At 35.2% G+C, this 19,643-nt stretch overlaps 2 protein-coding genes across 3 annotated transcripts; both read left to right on the top strand.

The window, feature by feature from the left end:
• The first annotated feature begins 4,273 nt into the window (after positions 1 to 4,273).
• Positions 4,274 to 9,336, top strand: LOC104237992 (uncharacterized). 2 transcript variants are annotated; one of them, XM_009792250.2, is made up of 7 exons: positions 4,275 to 4,546; positions 5,105 to 5,173; positions 5,616 to 5,735; positions 5,815 to 5,889; positions 6,813 to 6,947; positions 7,341 to 7,482; positions 8,636 to 9,336. In XM_009792250.2, the coding sequence occupies exons 1-7, from the start codon at positions 4,319 to 4,321 to the stop codon at positions 8,797 to 8,799; spliced, it is 933 nt and encodes a 310-aa protein (XP_009790552.1). In that variant the 5' UTR covers positions 4,275 to 4,318; the 3' UTR covers positions 8,800 to 9,336. The 2 variants fall into 2 exon arrangements, with proteins under 2 accessions (XP_009790559.1, XP_009790552.1); XM_009792257.2 differs by lacking the exon at positions 5,105 to 5,173 and having other exon boundaries at positions 4,274 to 4,546.
• A 2,625-nt stretch (positions 9,337 to 11,961) lies between these two features.
• LOC104237986 (uncharacterized) lies at positions 11,962 to 15,364 on the top strand. The gene is made up of 3 exons (XM_009792241.2): positions 11,962 to 12,140; positions 14,029 to 14,306; positions 14,676 to 15,364. Exons 1-3 carry the CDS (start codon positions 12,024 to 12,026, stop codon positions 15,199 to 15,201), a joined length of 921 nt encoding a protein of 306 aa, XP_009790543.1. The 5' UTR covers positions 11,962 to 12,023; the 3' UTR covers positions 15,202 to 15,364.
• The last annotated feature ends 4,279 nt before the right edge of the window (positions 15,365 to 19,643 follow it).

Below are 19,643 nucleotides of genomic sequence, written 5' to 3'. Positions count from 1 at the left end.
GAGCGGTAGAAGAAGTGAAAATAACAGGAGTCATAGAACTCGAAACAGGTAAGGGAGCAGAAGTAGGTAAAGAAGCAGGAATAGAAGGAATGAGAACAGAGGAAGAAAGAGGAACTTCATCTAAAACTGGACCTAGTTCTCCACTTTCAAAACCACCAATGAAGTGACGATGAATAGATTCATTAGTGTCCCTCAGAGTGGTTTCATCATCAGAAGGAATGTGAACAGGTTCAGTAAGAGAGACACAGACAGGGGTAACTTCAGCTTCATCCTCGAAAACGATTCGTCTCCTGACTCTTGGTCTAGATATCAAAGAGGTGTCTTTATCTTCATCGTCCTCAGAATCTTCTTATACAACTTTCCTCTTTGACAGTGTAGCTTGAGTTCTTTCCAAAGAAAGTGAAGTACCAGGAGAGGCTCGAAGGGTAGTAGCTACTTCAGTTGTCATTCCTCGAATAGCAAATCCTAATAAAAAGAAGAATATAAAAAAAGTTAGAAAAAATAAAGGACTTAACATACGAAAAAGCATAAAGAGATGCATACCGTGAGTTTTCACTTTCCAACCATGAAAATTGGAAATGGATTTCCAAGTTCTCGCCTCTATAGGCACAACTTTCAAGATTAAATCTACCCAACCATGGAAATTAGGAACGGGTTCCACATCTCCCATGGTTGCTATAGAAAGGTAAAAAAGGATGAAATTAGAAAAAAGTTGAAATTCTTAAAGATAAGGATGGTAAGTAAAAAAACACAAAGTTCCACTTCTCACGGAAGGGGATATTTGTTTCACCCACTAAATCAACTGTGCGTACCGCAACATAACGAGTGTACCACCCGCGATCCTTGTCATCTTCAGGGCTTACCAAGACCCTTTTACTTCTTGCAGTTAAAGTGAATACTCCATTGTGGAATAGCTTGGGGTGGTAAAGATGAATAAGGTGGGGAAAGGAAAAGTCAACATTAGCTTTGCTAGATAAATACCTCAAACAAGCCACTGCTCTCCATACAAGGGGGCCAATTTGTCCCAAACAAATTTTGAAAAAGCGACAGAAATCAAGTATAACTGGGACAATAGCAGGAATAAATCCCAAAGTGAAAGTGTAAGTATAAACAAAAGAAAATCCAATCCTAAAAGAAGATATTCTCTGGTTTGGATTAGGGATCACTATACGAAGATCACTTCTCCAGTTGCAATCTTTTCGAACAATAGAAACCAACGGTTCAGTAATTAAAGAAGGAAAAGTGTCAGCCTTCTCTAAATTAACAACTTGTTCACGAAGAGATTTTCTATCATTAACAAAGGATAAGTCATTAGGTACTATTTCTTCAACTAAAGGCTCTTGAAGAGGCTCAGAAGGTTCTTTACCTTTAGAAGAGGATCTCCTAGTGATAGAACCTCTGGAAATAGTGTCAGAACTAGAAGAAGGAGTGATGGAACCAGAGGAACCACCACGAGCGGATCCTAGGCTACGAAGCCTGCCACCTCTACCCATTCTATGTCTTACAGGGGCGTTGGGGAAGCTATTAAGAATTGGGATTCTTTTAGGGTTAGGATTCAGAGACGCCATTGCAGAGAAAGGATGAATTAAAGGAGAAAGGAACAAAAGCAAGGAGTAAAGTATTTGTTAAGGGTTTATGAAGAAGAAGATAAAGCGAAAAAGGTTAAATATGTATATAATAGCAACCGTCAAACAAAGAAGTGTGATGATGGAAAGCCTATAATAAAGGCAACTATCACTTCGTAAATAGAAGGAATGAATAAGCCTTGAAAAAAGGCTGCAGAATTACAGAGCCAATCAGAGGGTGACACGTGTGCAGAGCATTAAATAGAAAAGACAACTGAAGCGTTAGTACTATCATAGCATTGATTACGACAAAAATTTCTTTTTTGAAGATCCACTTCCCAAATATTTAATTGATAAATAAATGGAAAGTGGGGGGACTATCTGCATTGGGAAAAAACTGAGTTTGTATATTAAAGATGACGTGTCATGACACGTAGACTGGTCAAAAAGTCAAAACGCAATAAATAGCCAAGAGGCACGGGCGACAACAGATACAGAGAGAAGAAAGTTAAATAGGCACGAGTCGCTACTCAAAAGGCACGAGTTTAGTACCTATACAAGTCATTTAAAACTCGAAGATCGGAAGAGATTGAAGATATGAATCTGATGACGCAAAAGAGTCCAAATTCAGTATTAAATATCAAATACGTTAAGAGAATTGGTATTTAATAAGAATGATTGAGTAACGTTTCTTTTAATGTCATTTATTGCTCATAATTGCCTCATTAAGACAAAGGCATTACACCTTCTCCTAGAATCAACTATAAAAGGAGAAAGACTCAACATCTGTAGGGACACGGAATACTATTGTGATTTTACTGAAATACAAAACTATTTACTACTTTAACATTGTTCTCAAAAGTCTTTTATTATTTTCGTCTCCTGATTATCAGTAACCCGAATTTCTCTTTATTTCTTTGACCAAAGACTTAGATTTTTGGTTAAACAACTTCCTTTAACATAAAGTTGCTACCAACCACATAGTATAAGTGTACAACTATTCGAATGCAATAGGAAAAAAATTAATAAAAAAACTAAAGTTAATATTATTATTATCAAAAATGACTTCTAGTCACAAGTCAAGTAGGAATCGAACCCACACCTCTAACTTCAACACGCCTTTACTTCAATCTCAACACCACAACACTCATTAGTCTTTTTCGTTATTGGGTGCTTGCTGGCATCTTATAACATTTTTCTTATATTTTTGATATAACTATACATAGTTTATCGGGAGGTCAATGGGTGCTAAAGCACCTAAAATTAGTGCATGGATCCGTCACTGATTATATGAACGACTTATTCAACAAATTTTGTTTTAGTTTGAATAAGTCTCTAGAACTTACGCCTCATTAAAAAAACGTGTCTCAAACGTCTGGGCGTACGCCCCGAATTGCTGGGCGTACACTTCTTGAGACTTCCACACCACTGCCTCGGGGCATATTTGTTGCGTCTCGCCCCGAGGCTCACCCCAAAAACACCTTTTAAAACAGTGATAAAAAGGAACGTTTTTGTCATTTTCTCCGTATCCTCCTTGTGCATATTTTTTTCAATTCTTACGTTAAAGCTAATTATTAGAATCTTAAGTAATATTTAAACATAAATTATTAAAAGTTAATTGAATCTTACCGTAAGAAAAGTTAATTTTGATTACACATAAAAATTTGATATGGTATAAGAATAACGTAACTCATTGAACAAGCCATTTACACTTCTCAGTTCAGTAAAAAAATTGGAAGGTTTAAGTTTGTAGTATTACCTTCTATCACTAATTGCCAAAAGAAGTCAAAAATTGTCATGTATTGTAAATAACTTATTTACTAGGAGTAAATAATAGTAGTACATATCTTAAATAAAATTAATAGTTTCAGAAAAAGTGATGTGTTTGCCACTATTTAAAAAGTTAATAAAAAAACAATAATAACGCTTCAATATAAAATAAATTAGAATTGATTATATATATTTTTACTAACTACTATTTTGAGAAGTGATTTTAAAATCATCTTATTTTGAGAAGTGTTTTTCTCAAAAGTACTTTCAAAAAGTACTTTTGGTGAGAATTAGTTTGTGTTTGGCTAATTAATTAGAAAAACACTTTTGAGCAGTAATTAGTGTTTGACCAACCTTTTGAAAACTGCTTCTAAGTGTATTTTTCTCAAAAGTGCTTATCAGTAAAGTGCTTTTTGGAGAGAAGCTACTTTTTCTGCTTCTCCAAAACTGCGTTTGCTCCTACTCAAAAGCACATTTTTCCCTTCCAAAAGCTTAGCCACGGTGCTTTTGGCCAAAAAAAAACACTTCTGGACCAAAAAAAGCTTAGTCAAACGGGCTATAAGCGGTAACACTTTTCACCCTATCAAAGCTTAACAAAAAACCAAGAACTAAAACTGTAGTCTGTTATTTTTTAGAAATGTTAAAAGTATTAAAACGTTCATCGTGTTTTGATGAATATCACATTATGGTGGATGTCTACTCTTCTTCCATGATCTTCATCTAAAACGCTTAATGACATATTCAATGACATAATTTGTATGTTCAATGACATATTCTATGACATATTTTCTTCACTTATTATGCCTATATAAAGGCCTTGTAATAGATAGAAAAACACACACAATTGAAGAAGAAAATCTCTTCATTCTCTCTATCTCTATTTCTTGTTCATGTTTTACTAAATTGCTTTTATTTCCTAACACATGTATATATATAATGTTTAATTCATTTTCAAACACTGAGTGAGAGGCAGTCCAGTCAAGATGAATGTCTGCTTATCTTTTCCTCATCCATCAACCTTTAATCCCTTACTCTGCACAAGTAAAACACAATTGCTGCACCTGCACTCCAACTCCACCACCATTTTATTTAGCTTCTCCTTTCCATTTCATTCTGTTCACAGAATTCCTCAGTTAGATAAGAAACGACGTCGTTTTGTCACTTGGGCTTCCTCCTTACAGCTGCCGCTTCTTCCCTTCCCTATTGACCAGGTGAACATTACTTTTATTTATTTTTCTCATCTGGGTTCTCTTTTTTCTTCACTTTTGGGGCGTTTCTCATTTGAGTTTTCCCCATTTAGTATCTTTACTCTCTCTATTCCAACAGGTTTGATACTATTTTTTTATTAGTCCGTTCTAAAAAGAATTCGGAGACAATTGACTTGACAGCCGTATAAATCTTTTGACATATTTAAGACCACAACTTTGAAATTGACTATAACAAATATTATGACATCGTTAAAAGCACACGCTTTGGGAATCTTCATATCTTTCTTAAAATTGGCGTCGAGTCAAACTATACCAAATAATTTAGAATGGAGGGAGTTTATATTTTGTCGGGTTTTTAAGTTACATAAATTTTGGTTTATCATTTTCTTTAAGTAAACTGGAGAGATTAAGTACTGAGAATTTTCATTTTTGTGGTCAAATTTGTGGTTATCTGCAACCAATAGAAAGCTCAAACTAAAGAATGTTTAGTGTGTATTTTTATCTTAAGTTTGATAGTAAAAACAAGTAAAGATAGTCAGTCTACAAACTCTTTGTTTGCAGGTATTAGTCCCTTCAGAGACAAAGACTCTACACTTGTATGAAGCAAGATACTTGGCGCTGTTAGAGGAGGTGCACGATATAAACGTTTTCATATGTGATATTATAGCTAATGATAATGGTTTAGTAGTTTCTTATCATTCTATAATACTCAAGTTTGAGTTATGACATGCTAATAGTTTTATTAGTATATGCGCGAATAACTCATTGCTTATGGCTACATATCTATCTTGATAAAACAGCTGCGAGCTTTCTGCATTAATGATTGCTTAAAAAACAATATCCTACTATTTGACCACCTGCACAGCGTGCTTGCATCGTAGATGCTTATTCCCCTTGAGAATCTTTGCATGACAGGATAATTGGTACAAAATGTTGTGAAATAGATATTTTTAAAATTTGGGAAGAGAAGCAATCAATTGATCGTATTTTCTTGAATATTATAATTCTGGTGAGCAGTAATCATCAAAACATTCTACCTTAACCACAGTTTTTCTCCTCCTCATTGCTGCAGTCTCTTTTTAAGAAGAAGAGGTTCTTTGTGCACTTCGTTCTAGATCCTATAGCCATAAATGATACATCAGGAGAAGCATCTTTTGCTGCTAGATACGGTTGCTTGGTTGCAATAGAGAAAGTGAGTTTTCTTACTTTGCTGCTGTAACAATTATCAAACAGAACCCAAAGTAAAAGAGAATCTTCACTTTGCTACGCAGGTTGAGAAATTGGAGATTGGTGCATTAGTCTCTATTAGGGGTATAGGCCGTGCCAAAATTCTGAAATTTGAACAGGTAAGGTCTCTGTCACTAATTATAGGTTTAATAATGCCTTTCTAGCTTGTAAGTTGATGAGCACAATATCTCATTTCTCCATCATGCTATCCTAAGTGCCTGATATAGCAACTCTGCTATTTGGTTGTTGACACGTTTTCTCTATCTATACGATGTGGGGTAGAAAGAATCACTCAGCCTTTTAACCAGTTCAAAGGAGATGGAACAATGACTTTTCTACTAAATGGCTCCCTTTTGTATTGCCTATTTTATGTACTGAATTGCCATGTTGCGTGGACTCTCCAAAATGTAGCCGCACCCGTGTCGGATCCTTCAAAAATGCACTACTTTTGGAGGATCCGACACGTATCCGGCCACATTTTCGGAGAGTCCGAGCAACATAGCTGAATTCTAATAATTCTTCAAGTTCAACACCTGAAAAGGAGTTGGACTAGTCAGTTTCTACAGATAAAGGTATCTTTACTCTTTGCCAGTTATGTGCAACGTATATTTTAAGAAAGTTGAGTCGTGGCACTCTACATGTGTGCTCCTTTTTTTCCCCAAAAGGCCTAAAAAATGTTATTTGTTAATTTAAGTGTCACACTAGAAACAGTTTCAAGCAAAGTTCAATGAAGAAAAGGTAATAGTTGGAGATGTCAAAAAGTAGGATATGGAGCGAGGTAATGACCAATTCATGCTATCAATGTTCAGCTTAGTGATGGGAAAATAAGAGCAATTCTTTTATGAGCTTTTACAATACGAGGTAGCTACGCCAGACTGTGGAAGTTCTTTAATGGCATAGGGGCTTATAAGTAGTTATAGAGTCTTTACTTTCTGTTTCTGTCAGAAATCATTCGCTATAATTATTAACTTAAGCACTGTAGATATTCTTGTGCTCACAATCAGAATATCCGAGCAGGTCTTCACTTTGACATAATTTGTAGGCAGAACCATACTTGACAGGTGCAGTCATACCATTGCTGGACAACATTCCACACGGCGAGACAGAACTAAGTTCCAAAGTTTTGGAGATAAAAGAAGCTCTCCGTAATTTGAATAGCTTGGAAATAAAGCTGAAGGTTCTCCCTTCTCCCTTCTCTCTTCTCTCTTCTCTCTGTGTGTCAGTCTATTTGTCTTTGGGAAGCATGCACTATCTTAAAGTTTCAAAAGTTTGTCTTTTGTAAGTACATTGCGACAAATGCACCTCTCATTGGCATTGATGCTATTAAATTGTTCCATCTTGTTTAGCTTATTCCATATTCTTCTGCCTTTTGTTGAGAAGATACTTTATCTTGTTAAGTTTGCTCTCAGTGGTTCCTTCTTTTTGTCCAGAACTGTTACCAAACTAGCATAGGTTCATTCATATTGCACATTTACTTGATCTAAACAAAGTTTAGGCAATGAAAGGTTGAGTTCTTTTCACTTAGGGCTGGGCTGAAAATGTGAAACTTAAATAGCATATATTTCTTCAGGCTCCTCAAGAAGCTTTGTTGCAAACTTTAACTGCAAACTCTTTGAAATGGTCTGAGAAGACACCTGTTCCGGATTGCGACAACAGCTTCATTCCACCTTTCCCTGAGCTTGTATCCTTTGCAGCACTTCAACCTGTTTCTGGTAAGTAGTCAGTCTCCAAGGATATCTATACATTATGTATTATCCTCATCTCAGTCAAAGGTGTTTGACGCAACTTCTGAATGGAATGGTATCATGTTTCTTACGAGTCCAGCTATAATAAATATCAATGGGAGTGCAATATTTCAGATTAGTTTCTTCAAACTGCTGCATAGTTTGATTAACTCAAAGGCTGATATCCCACATATACTTATAAACTCTAGGTTCGGGACAGGATTTATGGAATCTGCTTGTTTAGATTCCGCAATTCTTGTTTAAATAATTGCTGCATTTGCTTGTTTAGATTCCGCAATTCTTGTTTAAATAATTGCTGCATTTTGAAGTCTGTTAAGGTTTGTTAGTTTGATCTAAACATGTGGGTGTGTAATTACTGTTCATCCAAAACCCAACGTTGCACTAACTCTTGAAACAACACGCATTGAATTGGAATGTCCCCGTGGATTGAATTATTGAATGCCTTTGGACTAAATTTAGTTGGGCAAACCAAAATCTGGACTATTGTTTTGCCTCCTCTTATCTACCTTACCAAATGTCTAATACAGGACAGACAGCCCCTAGATTGAGGTACAGTTTATTTCCTATCTAAATATACTGAAATGCACTAGTTTATTTTGGATTGGAGCCAAATCAAAATAATACTTAAAGGTATTTAACAGTAAAATAATAGTTCCCGACTTTTCAGATGAACATCAATACTGTCATTCCTTTTTTGGGTGTTTCAGTTCCAAAACCTATATTTAGATATGTGCCTAAACAAAAGGGAAATAGTATAAGAAAGATCCCAACTTTCACAGAGCATAGGGAGTTGGGACATCCATAGGGACTATATTTAGTAGCAAGAAACATTTCTTCTCCCTTGTTTCTATGTTGAACGAAAGAGAAGGTTACTTCTCGATCCTCATCAATTTCTCTCAACCAGAAGGGGTAATCCTTATGTCAGAGATATCCTTGCAAGTTGCATGCATAAGATGTGCTATAATGGTATTTCACTAAATGGTACAAGATGCAGGATGGCTGATGTAGTTATGAATTGCGTGGAAACCATGAGGAGCTTTCCAGCATTTGAGAAAGCAATTGATGATCAAATATGTTTGTTTCTTATTTTCAATCTTGTATTACCTTTCCTTTTTCGCAGGATCCTCTGAGTCAGAATTGCAGAAGCTGCAAAAAAAGAAGTTGAGAGCAATGGACATCAGGGATACCCTAGAGAGACTTGAAGATTCCATAGGATATGTGCAAGAAAATATTTCCTTGGTAGCAGCCAAGCTTGCAATTCAATCTTTAGATTCCCGGTCATGAACGAATTGCTGAACAGGGTTCCTAGCTCATGAACATGAAACTTTGCATGAAAGTATGAACTAGGTTCCTATTCTTAGTCCATTAAATTTTGTTAACGGAAGAGAAGCCGTATAGACATCATGACATTGTCATGTATATATTTGTTTGGCGAGGGATCATGTATATATTCGTTTGGGAAAGGATGCTCAAAACAGAAGAAAAATGTTTGCCAAGAGAGGTTTCAGCTCAGTGTTATGCATCTTCAAGTTTAAAGAAGAGCCTCGACAGTTTCATCAAGAAAACAAGGACAGTTATTAGGATTACTAATATCAGTAGTCCATTGTATATGAGAGCAAGACTTTGGCATTTCAAGGAAGGCATAGTATGTAATATTCACAAGGGAACAATTTATTTATTTTACAGGGTTTATTCAGCAAAGTGCTGGTTTAATTCAATGAAAAGCTATGTTGTTCGGACTCCCCGGAAATATCGCCGGGTGCATGTCGAATTTTCCAAAAGTAGTGTATTTTTGGAGAATCTGATACGGGTGTGGCAGTATTTTTGAGTCTGTTCATCATAGATGAAAAGCACCTTTAAGTAGTAATGTGTTTGGCCAAGCTTTTCAAATAGTATTTTAAGTGTCAAATTACAAATAAGGGCATGGAATTTTTTACTTAATATTAAAATATTATTGAAGTAGATAAATAATTTAAAATATTTATTGTGAAAGACTATAATTAAGTTCTTCATTTTTATTAAGTAAAATATGAAAATTAAATTGAAAGTACTTTATTCTTTCAATGGTTTAAATACATCATTGAACAAATATATATATGTATTCACCCCCAAAAGTCACCATTATTATGAATTTATTCTAAAAAATAAAAAGAAATGCTTATATGTTAGTAGAATTATGTTTAGATATAATTTTTGCTAAGGGTATTTTTGCCAAGAGGAAACTTAGAAACAACTTTTGCTTATACTTTTTGGAAGAAGCTATTTTTTTTCAACTTTTCAAAATTTTTTAGCTCTTTCATTCTTCCTAAAAATTTAACCAAACACCTCAACTTTGAGAAAGAAGTCCTCTTTTTGAAAGAAAAAAAAAAGGAACTTTTTGCCTTGGAAAAACTTAGCCAAACAAGCTAGGTGATGGCTACCGTTTATTAGAGAAAATTATGCGATTTTACATTGATTAATTTTGTTTCTTTAAGGTTGAAAATTCTTTAAAACAACTACTCCGACCTTTATTAATAAAGGGATCTTTACACGATTAGCCGATTTACAGTTTACTTTTTTTCTAGCCACATAAGTTATATAATGATTACACACAATTTTTTTTATTTATATATATATATATATATATATATATATATATATATTAATTTAAACGGTTTGGGTGAGCATGGTTGATTCTTCATTAATAAAAGGAATTATGAAAAATCTAATTCTCCTCTTATTTTGAAAAACAAGTACTATTGAATACTGTTTCACTTTGCTTACTGTTTTAAGAAGGCCTTTCTACTATGGGAAAGTAATCAAATGCTCATTTATAGCTTTGTTTTAGCAAAGCAAAATATCTTGTTCTAGACAAAGATAACGTTGAGTCAACATCAATCAAGCCTCTACCCCAAATTGCTCGGGGGCTTAGCCACCTATCACTTCATTGCATTAAAATACTGGTCAAACGCGTACGTCAAAAAAATTTAGGGAGAAATTCAAAAATATTCAGATTTACAAGTGGTCGTTCAAAAATAGCTATAGTTCCAAAAGTAATCAAAATTTAGCAACTTTTCATGTAAAGATAAATCTGAATGAAAATACTGTTCAGAATCCGAAAAAATACTCCAGCATAATATACTGGAGTTCCAGTAAACTGGAGCCAGCAAAGTATACTGGTCAAACGCATAATATGCTGGAAGTTCATACACATGTGCACCGAACACCAGTATATTATGCTGGAGCGGTCTCTGTTGCAGCAAAATAGTAGCTATTTTTCAATGACTTGGCAAACGCTAGCTATTTTTGAATGACCAATCCGAAAACTGGCTAACCCGTGCTATTTTAACAAAATTTATAAGCGGTGTCGAAATTTATAGAAGAACATGAATAATAACTTTAATCCTCATATTTTTGGATAAGAAATAGACTAAATAGCCTTAGTCTATTGATTTTGTTGAGTCTTAAGTTAGAAAAGGTCCTGGGTTCAATTCCCTAGAGCAAAAACAAGCACATAATGAACGTGCTAAGAGACAATTTATGTCAAGTTGTGCCCTGTCGCGTAGGCAAAGTTAACGTTGAGTTGACGAGGCCAAAGAAAAAAAAAGAAAATTAACTCAACTTTGTCTAAGTATTACAAAAGCCATAAAATTATTATTTGCTACAGTCAAAAATACTGAATTTTGCCCAAGTATCACGGAAAATTACTAGTTCTTGTGTGTTATTACAATTACGTAATTTGGGTGACTTTTTATCACAAAATTTATTTTAGTCACTTCACCTAAATACAAGACAAATTTGGTTTTTTGCTATTTAATTTTGGATGACATTTCCATTATACTATAGAAACTAACTTAGGGGTCATTTGGCCTGAGGTATTAGAAAAAATAATGCAAGCATTAGTTCGGTGCATTACTAATACTTTGTTTGATATATTTTTTCAATCTGTGTATAATTAATGCTTGTATTAGTTATACATCATATTTAGTATTATCCTTGTAATGCATAAAAAAACATGACATTAGTAATACCAAGCTATTAATGCATGTATTTGTACGGTAAAGATAAAATTATCCTCAAAGTCCCTCAAAGCTAGAGAATATGGAGGGTATTTTTGTAAACAACTATTTTTCTTAAAAATTATGCAATGCATTATAATTTTTAATACACTATACCAAACAGTAGATAAAAGATAATATCTGCATAACTAATGCTTGCATTACTAACTCATGCATTATTAATCTCTGCATTACTAATACACTTTATTCCGCACTATTCTTATACACCCAACAAAAGACGCCTTAGTGAGTTTACTGCAATTATCAGGCTTGAAGTCCTTGTCGTCAAAGAAAGAAAGAAAAAAGAAAAAAGATTGAGATATTTCACATTTGAGGCTCTAATTCTTGAGGCAAAGATATTTTCTCCATGCCATGCATTATTATTGTCCACTAGTCACCTTTCTTTTTTCTCTGTATTTAGCACATTAATAGCTTCTTCACTTGCTTTAGCAAAACAAGAGAGTTGGAAAAATGGAGTCGGCCCTTCTGTATACAGCTCCAGCAACTACAAGTAGTAGCAGCATTCTCCTTAATAGGAGGGGGACATTCTTGCGACCGCTTGATGCTCCATTCCATCTTCCATTTTCAGTAGGTTTTCTGACTTTAATTATGATCAGTTGAATATTCTTCGTCGAAATTATATTGTGCATATAGGCCAAATGTTGCTTTTTATACATATGACGGAGCTAGAAGCTCGGCTATAGGATCAATCAAATGTATTTGTGTTAAAAAATTTACTAAATATAAAAAGGGTAGCTCGTTGTATAAAGCATCCCGCATTCATGCAGGGACGAGAAGGACCGAACCCCAAAGGGTGTGATGTATACACTCTACCCTAATGCAAGCATCCGTGGCTGTTTCCACGACTCGAACCAGTGACTTATAGCTCACACGGAGACAACTTTAGCGTTGCTCCAAGGCTCCCCTTCAAAATCACTAAATATGTACAAATATTAAATTTAGAACCTAGTTAATAGCACTTGAAATCATCGTTCTAGAATCTAAAACCCATATGGTTGAAATCATGGCTCCGCCTCTGACCATAAGTGTAAGTATTTAGCATCATAGCAAAATTGGGATATGAAAAGCATACTCCTACAGGCGAATTCAGGATTTTAAGTCGGTAATTGCAGAATACACATTACACTCAGCTTATTATACTAGTCTACTAGTGATTTCTTGATAGCTGCTGATGTTATCAATCTGAGAACTCCCTTCTTTTATCTTCTTCTCAATTTTGTCCAATTTTTTGTACTGCCCATTCCCCTGTCTGTTGTTGTCACTTTACTTAGCAGCACTATCTCTAGCTGATTTGTCGGATGCCCATTTTATAAATATCATGGAATAGACAATGATCATAACAAGGAAACAATAGTGCCAATTGGACTTGGATTGTTGATCTCCATCAAAATTTAACATGTTTTCTTTGGGGACGTGGCTCTGGATAGAAAGGGGTGGAGGTCGAGCATTAGAATTGTAGGTTAGGAGGGAGTCGAGCATTTTTTTTTCCGGGGCGGGGCTGGCTTGTTGATGTTTCGCTGTGGGTTGTTAGTAAGTAGTTTCCTCAGTCTTTCCTACGGTAGTATTGTTGTTTATAGTTATTGCTTTTACATCTATTTTTCTATTTCTTACGATGTTGTTACTATTTTTTATCTTCTATTGCTGTCACTGATCTATAGTCTATTGTTTATTTTTCTTCTTCTCGAGCCGAGGGTCTTTCGGAAACAGTCACTCTACCCCTCTGGGTAGGGGTAAGGTCTGCGTACATTCTACCCTCCCGGACCCCACTTGTCGAATTTTACTGGGTTGTTGTTGTTGTTGTAGTTTTGAACATTGATTAAATTGAAAGACTAGGTAGTCTTGACATGAAAATACAACATTGTGTAATGTGGCTGATTGGTCAAATAATAAACTGCAGGAAAAAGTTCTATCCTGTTTTCTATTATTATGGCAATACTCTCCAGTATGACGAGGCTGGCAGGGGCGGTTCAGCGTAGCAGTGCCGGGTTCATCCGAACCCAGTACTTTCGACGCGTAGCATAAATTTATGAGTAAAAAATTATCTAAAGTAAGAACAAATAGCATATATGAATCCATAACTGGAACAATACAATGAGTTCGAATCCATAGAATTCAAATCCTTTGTCCGCCTCTGGAGGCTGGGGTTTCTTTCGACTTTAAGTATATAATTTTCAAATTGAGATCAAAAGGCAACAGGTTTATGGAGAGATTATATTATGTTTTAATCTGCTAAAAGCTAAGTGGTTATGAAATTCTTAATTACGTTTGAAGTATGCCATATTTCCTAGTTTACTTTAAATCGATCAGAGAAGGCGCGTACATTTTGTATGTAGAAAGGAACAAACAAAGTTGTACCTTTTTAAGTTGTAACTTCAGTTCATGCATGATAATTTGTGTTGTTTAAGTTGATAATTGTCGAGAAAGGGCTGACTGTCAAGCTTCAGTTATTGTCCAGAAAAGCTACGTGAAGTGTTGGGGGTTTTCGTTATCCTTCAGAAAGCCTAGGAAATGCAAAATCTTTAGTTGCAATGTGAAAGTAGAGGATGAGGCTTGTGAATTGGTTAACGGAGTTGAGCTTTCCATTGAGGATGGAGTTGATAGCATTGATGCTTATCTTTGCAACGCGGTAAAGAACAACAATGGTACTGGCATTTTGCTCTTATCTGATATCTTTGGATATGAGGACTCATTTACCAGAGATTTTGCATATCGCGTTGCATGCAATGGGTACAAGTAAGTAATTTAGTCCTTCTGCTATTCCTTTTCTATTTAAAATGTATCTCGTTTGGTTGTCTTACTTCATACCATGTGCAAGAAAGTGATGCAAACAACCAAAATTTGTAGCATATTAATAATGATTTGTGACTTCCTTTTACATATCAGGACACCTAAAAGATAACTATAAGTAACCGTCCATGAAAAGTGGGATTAGTAACTTGAAAAATAAGACAGGATACGTGCTATCTTATACATTGTCAGTGTGTGTAAGTTATATCCATTAGTACTATTGTTTTCAGCTTCATTGTTATGTCAAGCCCTTTTAGTTAGGAATTGAATTGAATTCCTCTGTTGTTTGACGGTGTTTATTGAATAATTTTGCAGTGTTCTGGTACCAGATTTGTTTCGTGGCAATCCATGGGGAAAGGACAAATCTCAGGCTTCGTTTGAGCAATGGCGTGGTAACCTAGACAAACAACGGGTTGTGAGAGACATCTTCACATCGACAAAATGGATGGTCAATGAATTTGTGGCTGCAGGAATCTCAAAGAAGTTTGGTGTCATTGGATTTTGCTTTGGAGGTGGCCTATTAATAGACATATTGGCTCAAGACCAGGGTTCTCAGTTTGGTGTTGGGATCTCATTTTATGGCACACGGATTGACGTATCTGTTGCTAGCAAGATTAAGGTTCCGCTACTACTCATTGCAGGTGATAACGATTCACTTTGTCCTGTAAATGTGTTGAGGGAGGTCGAGAAAAATGCCAATGGTTGCAAAGTTGTGGTTTTTGAGGGACGGGGTCATGGTTTTGCCCATCGACCACAATCTTTAGACGACGATAAAGATGCAGAAGAGGCTTTCTTGATGATGAGAAACTGGCTGCATGATGGCTTAGTTTCTGAAAATTGATACTATTGCTGTGAATAGTCTTATTTGGTGAAATAAATTCTTGCCAATTCGAAACTTCCTTTATTTAACTCTTATGAAGTATAAGACAATCTCATTTCAACAACAACAACATCTGTAGAAACTATTCACTGACAGAAGATATCAGAAAGTGGTTGACAATCAAGACTTGTTCAGCTTATGACAGATATTCAGATATATTAACGCCATAAAGCTAAATATTTATTAGGCAGTCTTTTTGATCGACTTAAGCCTAGGATCTATTGAAAACAGCTTCTCTACCTACATAAGGTAGGAGTAAGGTCTGCGTACACTCTACCCTCCCCAGACCCCACTTGTGGGAATACGTGGATATGTTGTTGTTTGTTGTTGCAGTCTTTTTGATTGATGCTTTCTTTTGTCCATAGGTGGCATCAAACACCATCTTAAGCTTCCAAGATAAATTGGCATCACTTTTTATATTAAAGACAGCCGAAACACTAATTCCAAAAGGCATATACTGATACAACATCGATATCCCTGCAGCTAGTACTAATTATTTCAATCCTAAAATCGAACATTATAGGCAATCTATCGCTATAAATTTCAACAACTTAATTGCTTTGAGCATCCACATCACTAGTAAAAGTATTACAGAAGGGACTAATTTAAATTTTTGGATCCATGGCTAAGAAAATTTCAGTTGCATTGCTTTTCATGGTTTTCGCGCTTTGCTTCTATTTCAGCAGTAGCCAGTTGACTGAGACTCATGTTGAAACTCCGGGTACCATTGAGTCGAGCGTCTTTGCCAAGAAATACACTGTGAATTTGAACTTCCCAAGAACAAGAAATCTGCTGACTACAGTAGAATGTCCTTGCCCTGATTGCTCTTGCATGACTAGCACAATAGATGAGAAAGTTGAATGTCCTTGCCCTGATTGTTCTTGCATGTCCGACTCAAAGGAAACAGATCAAGGCCATTGAACAAGACCTTAAGATAGGAATCCCAATGTCATGGATTGTGGTTTTCTGAAACAAAACAAAAAAATGCTATGTTTGCTCTTGTGGTTCTTGATTGCTGTAACACAAAATAAGTAGTTGTACTTCTGGTTCATCACCTCAGATGCTATAAATAAATAATACTCCATTTCATGTTTGCTTCTATTTTCATGAATATTATGAACCTTATGGAATGGTTATTTGCCTCGTTTTTTATTGTTCAGACCATGCTCGTCTTTTACTAGGAAACTGAATATGAAACAAATTCTTATAACCCTCCAGATTACTGGACGACGAATTAGTTTTGCACTTCAACCTTATCCTGTATTGTTAAAATATCTGCTAGAATATCATTGACAGTGGAAAATAGAATATATATAACAAAACTTCAATTCTTTGATAGATGTAATAGTTCTACGTACACTATTGATATCTGTCGAAGGTAAAGTTATTTATTCATTTCTGACATTTTTTTTTTTCAGTTTCTAATCAAGTGGCATTCTTTTTTCTAATTACAGACATAGTAGTCTAGTATAACTAAGTTTGATTCAAGTAACTAAATGCAGGTAAAAGGGAAGACAACTGCAACAATTTAATTAATCTTAAGTCAACTCAACGTTTGGAACAATTTAATTATAGAAAATATGACTACAAACCACCACAAATTTCATCTTCATTCATTTATTCCTCTTTTTGCTTTCTGTTGAACTTCTACTACATAGATAGATAGTCCAAAGTGTTAACAGAGACAATCAAAGGCAACGCAAAGCTACAGAAACACAGCAATTCCACATGGAATGGAAGCATAGATTTTGTACTCCTTCCATCCTATTTTATGTAAAGGTGTTTCATTGGATACAAGGTTTAAAAAAATTAAAGAAACTCTTTTCATGGAATCCAAATATATCCAAAGTACAAAAATTATTCTTTGAAATGAGCGGTGATAGGGAGTTAAGAAAAAATCTTGTGTATCGACAATGAATGATAATGAAAGTACTTATTTTTTTCCATTTTTTTCTATTTATAAAAGAACAAACTTTGATATCAAATGTATCCCAACAAGTTTCATGTCATTAAGTGTAAAATGGGGATGCTAGGATTACATAATTTCAAAAAATAAAAAGGTATTACTCTCTTTAGAATAGACTAAAATGAAAAGTATGTAACACAAATGGGACAAAAAAAATATCTATTAGGTAAATACTTGCATGCCCATAAAGAAAAGAGAGAGAACAAAGAGTACCTGCAACCTATCTCATATTTGGTCGCCCTCGATAATAAACTAGAAATTTGATAAGATAGTTGTCTGAAAGCCATGAGCAGCTCTTGAAAAGATGAGGACTGGGCTTTGATCCAGAAAAATGAGATAGAATTGCTACTGAATCAGATCTGAGGCTTGTTTGAATGAAAGTTGTTGTGCCATATCGCGTCCATTTTCATGCAGGAATACTAGCTCGCGACATTATATTTTCTTTCGCTTGCTCTGCATAATCCTTTGGGGGCGGTATGTCCTTTCAGTTCTAGTCTGGGGAAGGCCGATCAAAAGAAGGTCTAACTTATTTTCTCCCGGTGTTTACACCAAACCATGCAATTTTACTGTTAAAGATTAAAGCAAAAATGCTTATATCACTTAAATATGGTGTAGGAATTTAGAGACTGGATTTCCTTGTGTTTTCATTCTTGTAGTTGTAATGTATTTATACAAGTATTTTACTAAAAACAGAAAAGAAAATAGCTATATTTGTACACTATCTATTGGCTATACGCTATAATCCAAGTCCAGCTATTGTACCTATTTAGTATACACCTATTGTACCGATATAGCTAATGTACTGATTGTACAATTCCCATATACATACATACATACATACATACATATATATATATATATATATATATATATATATATATATGTTGGTTTGTGCAATGAATCAGCCTAATCTAACGGTTGTGATGGAGCAACAATATCTGATCTAAAAGCACACATTCCTCCACTTGACTTGTTTGCATTTTTGCAAGCTTTATTCAAAACAATCGGACAGCACTTGTTCAGTATTTTACTGTTTGATCTTGTGGACTAGGCAGCTTCACGTGTCCCATTAACTTTATCAGATAATTGAGAGACTCAGTCTTAGTCTCTTGTACTTGTCTACATTCCTGAACCTTCTTATTTCTTTCATCAAAACTCTCTCTTTCGAACTCTTCCATTGTTCTGCTTTTCATTTGTGAATCCTTGAGATGAGAACAATGAGAATTGGAACTGAAGGTTTCAATTTCAACACTCCCCCTCAAATTGGAGGGAAAAAAAGCAACCCGCAACTTGCCAAAAATCAAATAAGATTTTGTGAATAGATAGCCTAGTTGTGATGATGCAGGGACAAACGAGAGAGATCAGTCCAGAGATGAATTATTGCCTAACAAAGTGGAAATCAAGCTCCACATTCTTGGTCGTTTCATGAAAGACCATATTCCGAGCAATATGGATTGATGCTTGGCTGTCAGAGTGTACCAAAATGGGAAGAGATGGAGGAGTGTTCAGATGTGTATGTACACGAGTCAGCCAAGTAATTTCTGCCACATTCTTCTCATGGAATGATATTCTACATCGGCGGAAGAGAGAGATACCGAGGATTATTTTTTGATTTCCAGGAGATGGGAGATCCTCCAAGAGTGATGAAGAATCGACTAATCGATCGCGGGTCTATAGAAGAACCCCAATTAGCATCGTAAAATGCTAACAGAGTGAGTGAAGGATTTCCTGAAATGAAGAACCCTTAACATGGATCTAAACACAAATAGCGAATCACTCTAAGAGCAGCAGAGAAATAGGAAGTGGGAGGTTGTTGCATGAATTGACTTAAATGATGCACCGCAAAAGAAGATCTAGTCGAATATGAGTCAAGTAGTTTAATTTTCCAAGAATTCTCTGATATGAAGTTGGATCCTTAAGCAATTCTCCAGACTTCGCACTCAATTTGCATGAAGGATCCAAAGGTGATGAAACCATTGAGAGATGACTGCAATTATACTCATCCAAGAGTTCCATGGTAAACTTTCTCTAACTGACTATCATTCCACGCATTTCTCAAAGTATTTCCAAACCCAAAAAATAATGTAAATCTCCTAGATCTTTGATTTTGAATTCCTAGTCTAGAAAACCTTTTAATTCAAACAATTCCTCAAGATTGTTCCTCGTTAGGATGATATCATCTACATAGACTGCAACGATAGAAATATAAGTGCATGTCCTTTTAAAAACAATGAATATTCGTTCATAGAAGGGACAAAATCTTTGAAGTTCAAAGTTGTTATAAGCCTTGCATACCCGCTGTCGTGATGCATGCCTTTGTCCATACAAAGACTTTTTAAGTTTACATACATATCAGGGGCAAGCCATTCCCGCAGGAAATCTCATATAGACCTCTTCTTCCAACTCACCATCCAGAAATATATTATTTACATCTAGT

The sequence above is a fragment of the Nicotiana sylvestris genome, chromosome 3 (assembly GCF_000393655.2).
Source record: "Nicotiana sylvestris chromosome 3, ASM39365v2, whole genome shotgun sequence".
Lineage (NCBI taxonomy): Eukaryota > Viridiplantae > Streptophyta > Magnoliopsida > Solanales > Solanaceae > Nicotiana > Nicotiana sylvestris.
The sequence above is the reverse complement of the archived record's forward strand: the minus strand, read 5'-3'. Positions and strand labels throughout refer to the sequence as shown.

Coding starts and splice junctions, on each gene's coding strand:
- LOC104237986 (XM_009792241.2), top strand. CDS start 12,024: ATGGAGTCGGCCCTTCTGTATACAGCTCCAGCAACTACAAGTAGTAGC. Junction 12,141..14,028: donor CATTCCATCTTCCATTTTCA/GTAGGTTTTCTG, acceptor GTTATTGTCCAG/AAAAGCTACGTGAAGTGTTG. Junction 14,307..14,675: donor GTTGCATGCAATGGGTACAA/GTAAGTAATTTA, acceptor ATAATTTTGCAG/TGTTCTGGTACCAGATTTGT.
- LOC104237992 (XM_009792250.2), top strand. CDS start 4,319: ATGAATGTCTGCTTATCTTTTCCTCATCCATCAACCTTTAATCCCTTA. Junction 5,736..5,814: donor GCTTGGTTGCAATAGAGAAA/GTGAGTTTTCTT, acceptor TTTGCTACGCAG/GTTGAGAAATTGGAGATTGG. Junction 5,890..6,812: donor AAATTCTGAAATTTGAACAG/GTAAGGTCTCTG, acceptor CATAATTTGTAG/GCAGAACCATACTTGACAGG.